The sequence below is a fragment of the Epinephelus moara genome, chromosome 10, assembly GCF_006386435.1.
Source record: "Epinephelus moara isolate mb chromosome 10, YSFRI_EMoa_1.0, whole genome shotgun sequence".
Lineage (NCBI taxonomy): Eukaryota > Metazoa > Chordata > Actinopteri > Perciformes > Serranidae > Epinephelus > Epinephelus moara.
Genome location: NC_065515.1, coordinates 7455478 through 7461082, shown reverse-complemented (window position 1 = coordinate 7461082; position 5605 = coordinate 7455478). Strand labels below are relative to the sequence as shown.

The following is a 5605-nucleotide window of genomic DNA, read 5'->3' as shown; positions in this document are numbered from 1 at the left end:
GGTCCAAATTTCTCCTTCGTCATTAGTTCAAGGTCCACACAGTTTAATATATTTAGCATCATATTTGCGTTTGGCTATGTCGTCAAGCTGGTTTGCTCTCTCTGTCAAGCAGATGTCCGTTAGTCACTCTACAGCGGGAAACAGCCTGTCATGATAAAAGCTCTGTGCTGGATATTTAAAATTTTTTACAAACTTGACACGTTTGTGAGTCACTTGTGGTCCATTCTGAATGGACCCGTGACCCACCAGATGGGAACCACTGTCTTTTATCGTATGTTTTCAGTAGAAATCCCCTCAGTGCATATTAATGACAAAGCTCCTAGATTTCCTTCACTTTTATTTCCTTTGCATAATCTTTGCTTTACATAAGAGTTTCACATTATCTGCACATTCTTTCCGTACCTGAGATATTTGGCCAAATAAAACAATTCATGTGACTCTTTTCCCTACAGAGGCATTGCACATTTGGCAACTGCACTTACAAATGTGCAATCAGAAACACTTAGTAGCAAACAAACCAAAAGGAAGAGAAACACTTCTTTCAGGATGTGAAAGTCTGAACCGACCAGTCATTCTGAAACCCTGCAAGCTATGGAAACCACACTGTCTGGTCAGGTTCAACACACAGTATTCATTTCATATGTAACACAAGAGGCACAACACAGAAATACTTCAAAATAACCTTCAGGTTAGTGGTGAGTTTCTCTCCCACTGACAGGAAATAAAGCTCGTCAGTGAGGCTATTTGGGTTAGCAGTAATATAAAAGGCTTCACCTCAGTATACTTTGTTACCAAGAAGCACCATTATGCTCAGCCCACTCCCAGCTGTGGGACCTCAGGACTGAATACTGCTACACCACGAAGAACATGACAAAAAAATCAAACTAAGTCAATAAATATACTGCATGTGCTGGCATTCACTAAAACCCTGTGTATAAGTGCACTTTCACAGTTTCACAAATCAAATGTTGTTCACGTCTGCCTGGAAACAAAACACAAAAGTCAAAATACATTATTCAAGTGCAGTGTTAAACTCTTTGGGAAACCTCATGTACTGTTTATGAAACTATGTCGGAGAAAGTTAGGCCTCGGAGTTAAACGCCCACAGTGAAGTATGACTGGTAGAGGGCGGTTAGGCACGGGGTTATTGCAGCATTTTGTTTTATGTCATATCCATCTTTTTTTTTTTTTGTGATATCCCCCCCCCCTCCTTTTTTTTTTTTTTGTTAAAATACAGTTTCTGTTTGTGGACCTGTCACAGCATCCCAAATCCTTTGGCATATGTGATGGCCTTGAGGAGTCTTTCTCTCAGTTTCTCCTTGGAGGAGTACTCTGGGAGCAACAGTGCATTGAAGCAGGTGTGAGACGTCGGTAGCCTGAAAGAGAGGATGAGAAGTAGGAGCATTAAAGAAGAGACAAATGTGAACTGAGACAAGCTTAATGTGAAGGTTTGAGCACCAACAGAATGTAACAACAACAAGTAACTAACTGTGAGTGCTTTTTTTCAGGTATGTCGAAGGACAAAATCCAGAAATCCAGAAATCATGCCCTGTTGGAATCTGTTCTCTCTAAAAACTGGGCCTGTTGTTCTTGATGTGATCATCTGTTGTGTCTAAAAATACCTTTAAAAAAACTGACTGTTCTGTACCTGTCTGTGTCTGAGCCATTCTTGGCAATGATCATTTTTAATTTGCCGAGCCCACCAACTGGTGCTCTGTCTGTGCCAGTGGTAAACTGAAGAAACAACCTCTTCTGCTCCTCTCCGAACGAGTGTATCGTCTCCCAGAAATCTCTGTGTGCAGGAAATATAAGACAACATTTATGGAGGACAAAAAAAAAATGACATAAATAAATAAATGTACAAATAGATACAGGTATACATAAATAAATATATATAAATGAATGAATAAATAAATAAATACAGGAATAAATAAATAAATAAATAAGGAAATAAATAAAGGAATAAATAAGTGTATAAATAAATACAAGAATGTATAAATAAAGATAAATAAATTGATAATAAATAAATGCAGGAATAAACAATACCAAAATAAAAAATGAATACATAAATAAAAAATAATGTAGGAATAAATAAAAAAATAAAAACAGGAATAAATAAATAAATAAATAGGGAATTAAATAAATGCATGTACAAATAATTAAATCAAGTAAAACAATAAATATGGAAATAAATAAATATATTGATAAAAACGTAAAGAAAAAATACATAAAGAAAAAAATGTATAAAAAATAAATATGGCAATAAATGAATAAATATTAGAATAAAAAATAAAGGCAATAAATAAAAAATAAATAAATAAAAGGATAAATGAAAAAACAAATATTGAAATATATATGGTTATAAATAGATAAATACATGAATAAATAAAAGTTGATCATTAAACAGGAAAAAAAAGATAGGAAATAAATAAATAACATTTCTACATTTTTGTAAAAGTACAATAGTTCATTTCTGTATTTCTGTTAATGAGGTAGGAGGTCCTAACCTCTGCATTTATGTATTTTTTTTATTCATTTATGTCGCATTTATTTAAAAATATATCTTTTCTTTCTTTTATTTACATATTTAGTTATTTATTTGTTCCTGTATTTACTTATACATTTAAGTACGTATTATCTGATTGATACTTTTGTCCAATAATAAAATCAATGTCCACTTTTTAATACGACCTGCTGCTTAAACATGTTTTCTGGTGGACAAAACGTAAACAGGACTTACTTGATGATTTGGCTGTCTTTGCTGTAACCTCCATCGTATTCCGTCGTCTTTTCAAGTGCGTCAAAGTCAAGTTTCTGTGAAATCCCAACAGATTCATCTGTAAGTCATAAAATACTGGCTACAATGAAGCAACAAAAATCTTAACAAGGCTTTGTTTCCTCACCCTGCTGCCACAGATAAGCAGCTCTACTTCCTCGGGTCTGAACAAATATTTCAGCGGGGACTCATTTGTGACCATTTGGAAACCTTTCTTAAAGGCTTTGAATTGTCTCTCCACGCTCTTGTTGAGTATGTAGTCAGCATACATGTCCACAAACTCCTGTGAATTATAGTAAAGAGCAAAGTATTTGTTAAATGTAGGGCAGGCAAAGGAATATAAGTCCTGTGTTGTGTGCATTTTAAGTGACTCTTCTTTTTACAAACCATCTCAACAGAGGAAAGACGACCTACGGAAAACACTGTCATAGGAAACGGCAGCTGCACTGTATCATTTTCAGCTCTTTCATATTCAACAAGTTCCTGTTTCTGCACTTGTGAAATTCACAAATAAATCAAAAGAGGAACAAGAAATATGTGAATTGATTCCAGGAATAATGCAGCTGGACATTAAGACACGTCAGAAACAGCCTTGGTGTGAAAAACTTTTCATGAAATTTGGTGACGAAAAGTAGAATTATATTAAAAATAAATTCACTTCACCCTCCTTCCACGACCATAATATAAATGAACATAAACATCCTTCAACAGAGCTCTGCTGTGGTTTAAACATTTGGACATTTCACCTGTCTATTTTCTTTAGTGATGGGGATCTGGTCTCCCTGCTCCTTTAGGTCGTATAAGATCGGGTTTCCAAAAAGGTCTGTGTGTGATATCTGGTAGGTGAGCGTCATGTCTTCCTCTACGTTGCCGGTGTATGCGAGCAGCTCCTTCAGACTCTGGTAGAGAACCTGCGAGAGGAAAAGAAGAAATGTCTGCTGTTAAAGAAATTGTTTGAGACTTTATTAGATATGCTTTCCTGTCAGGAGTTGAGGCCTTTAGTTGAGGCGATACACTCCACTGTCATGTCTGTCAGGTAAATATGAAACTACAGAGCATACAGAGTGGAAACACTTTGCCTGGCTCTTTCTGATAGTAATAAAATTCACCTACCAGCACTTCCAAAGCTCACTAACATGTTATATGTCATTTGTTTAAGCAGCTTCAAGATGTTTTTAACTGCTTATGAAGCAGTCTCAGTTTAATACTGATGCCTCCATATGATGTGACCTACGTATGCAAATGAGAACATCAGCAAGAAAAACGCTCTATTTCTTCAAAGAACAGCAATGACAAAAGATCCAGCAACCAACAATCATGTCACAAGAAGTGTACTTACAGAAATATTGAACTTTTCGTTTAAGTGCTTATGTACATTTATTCTATGCAACAAAATTTAATCCTATAGCAAATAAATATTGAGCTTTATACTTGTGCTTTGTCTCCCCCAACTCTGAAAACCACAGCGTCATTTTCTTGAGTCTACCATACACATCTTCCTCAACAGAAGCTGTCTCCAAAACATATTTGTAAATACAGAAGTGATGGATTGCCTTTCACTGTGTATATTAACTTTGGAGAAAGTTACTGTACTGGATGTGAGTCTGACAGGTCCAAGAAGGTCCCCTTCTTGCCCATGAGTTTCCTGTAGACAACCATCGGGAAATGTACGTCCAGGATGCAGTTGTTGTAGATGGCGAGCCCCAGGACGAGTCCAACGAGAGTGTACTGCGCTTCGTTCTCAAGGGAGGATGAGTTAAACCAGAAAAGCTTAGTGTCGTCGTCGTAGCTGAACATTCCTTCAGAGAGCCAAACAAAGAGAGAGGAACATTTTATACACTAAAAAACAGACATTTTGTGAAGTATTTGCTTTCTTGATGAGAGTCAGATGAAAAAAATCGACGTGACTCTCATGTCTGTACAATAAATATGAAGCTACAGTCATTAGCTTAGTACAGAGGCCGGAAACAGGAGGAAACAGCGAGATCAGTACCTCTAAAGTTCACTAGTGTCTTGTTCTATAGTTGCCTTTACCATGGGGTTGCCTAGCAACAAGCTGAGACCAGGTAGCTGCTGCACCTGGCCAAAAAACAGACTTGCACATAACCCACCGTAAAACCACAACTTGACATTTTTACACTTTGGTGTTTGTACGAATTAAACCAGATGTAACATGTTAATTATTGAGCTTTAGAGGTGCTGGTAGCCAGTTTTTTACCTTGTGACAGAGCTGGCTAGCTGTTTCCTTGTTTCCAGTCTCCATGTTGGCTGTAGCGTCATATTTACTGTACAGACATGAGAGTGGTATTGATCCTTTCTTTCTCTTGGCAAAAAAATAAGTGCATTTCCCAAATGTAGAGCTACTCTGTTGAGATGATATAAAACAGGAATAAATGGGAAGCAGATGAAATTGATGAAGTGATTTTTATGTCTCACCTATGTCGGGATTGAAAATTTCCTCCAAGACCAACTGAAAGAACTCCTTTGAGACCCCTCCCTCGTCCACACCTTGCTCCCCCTCGAACTCAACAAACAGCTGCTTCTTCAGGTCGGACGGGTTCTCCATGGAGATCATCTCCAACTGTAACTCAGAAATAATTTCTGTTCACACTAACAAGCCTGAAAACACATATCGCATTAAAAACCTATATGACTGGACCATGTTGGAATTTAATTTGAAAGGACAGACACAGGAAGTGTCCACGCTCAGCAGTCAGACAGGAGTCAGGTTCATTTCCAGGGCTGGTACCTGCGGTTATTCCACAGGCTAGTTAATAACATGTCGGGCAGGAAATCCAAAGTGTGGGATCATTTTGAGAAGGTGAAGGA

At 37.1% G+C, this 5605-nt stretch overlaps 1 protein-coding gene across 1 annotated transcript in view; it reads right to left on the bottom strand.

Moving 5' to 3' along the window:
* Positions 1-321: 321 nt before the first annotated feature.
* The window catches only part of ube3a (ubiquitin protein ligase E3A), a 13057-nt gene continuing 7773 nt past the window's right edge, over positions 322-5605 (bottom strand). The window contains exons 5-11 of the mRNA XM_050054573.1: positions 5213-5357; positions 4370-4575; positions 3523-3687; positions 2904-3059; positions 2741-2814; positions 1649-1792; positions 322-1376 (exon numbers count right to left, since the gene is read on the bottom strand). Of these exons, the coding sequence (XP_049910530.1) occupies positions 1256-1376; positions 1649-1792; positions 2741-2814; positions 2904-3059; positions 3523-3687; positions 4370-4575; positions 5213-5357 (1011 nt within the window). The 3' untranslated portion in view covers positions 322-1255. The remainder of the gene's footprint in view (positions 1377-1648; positions 1793-2740; positions 2815-2903; positions 3060-3522; positions 3688-4369; positions 4576-5212; positions 5358-5605) is intronic.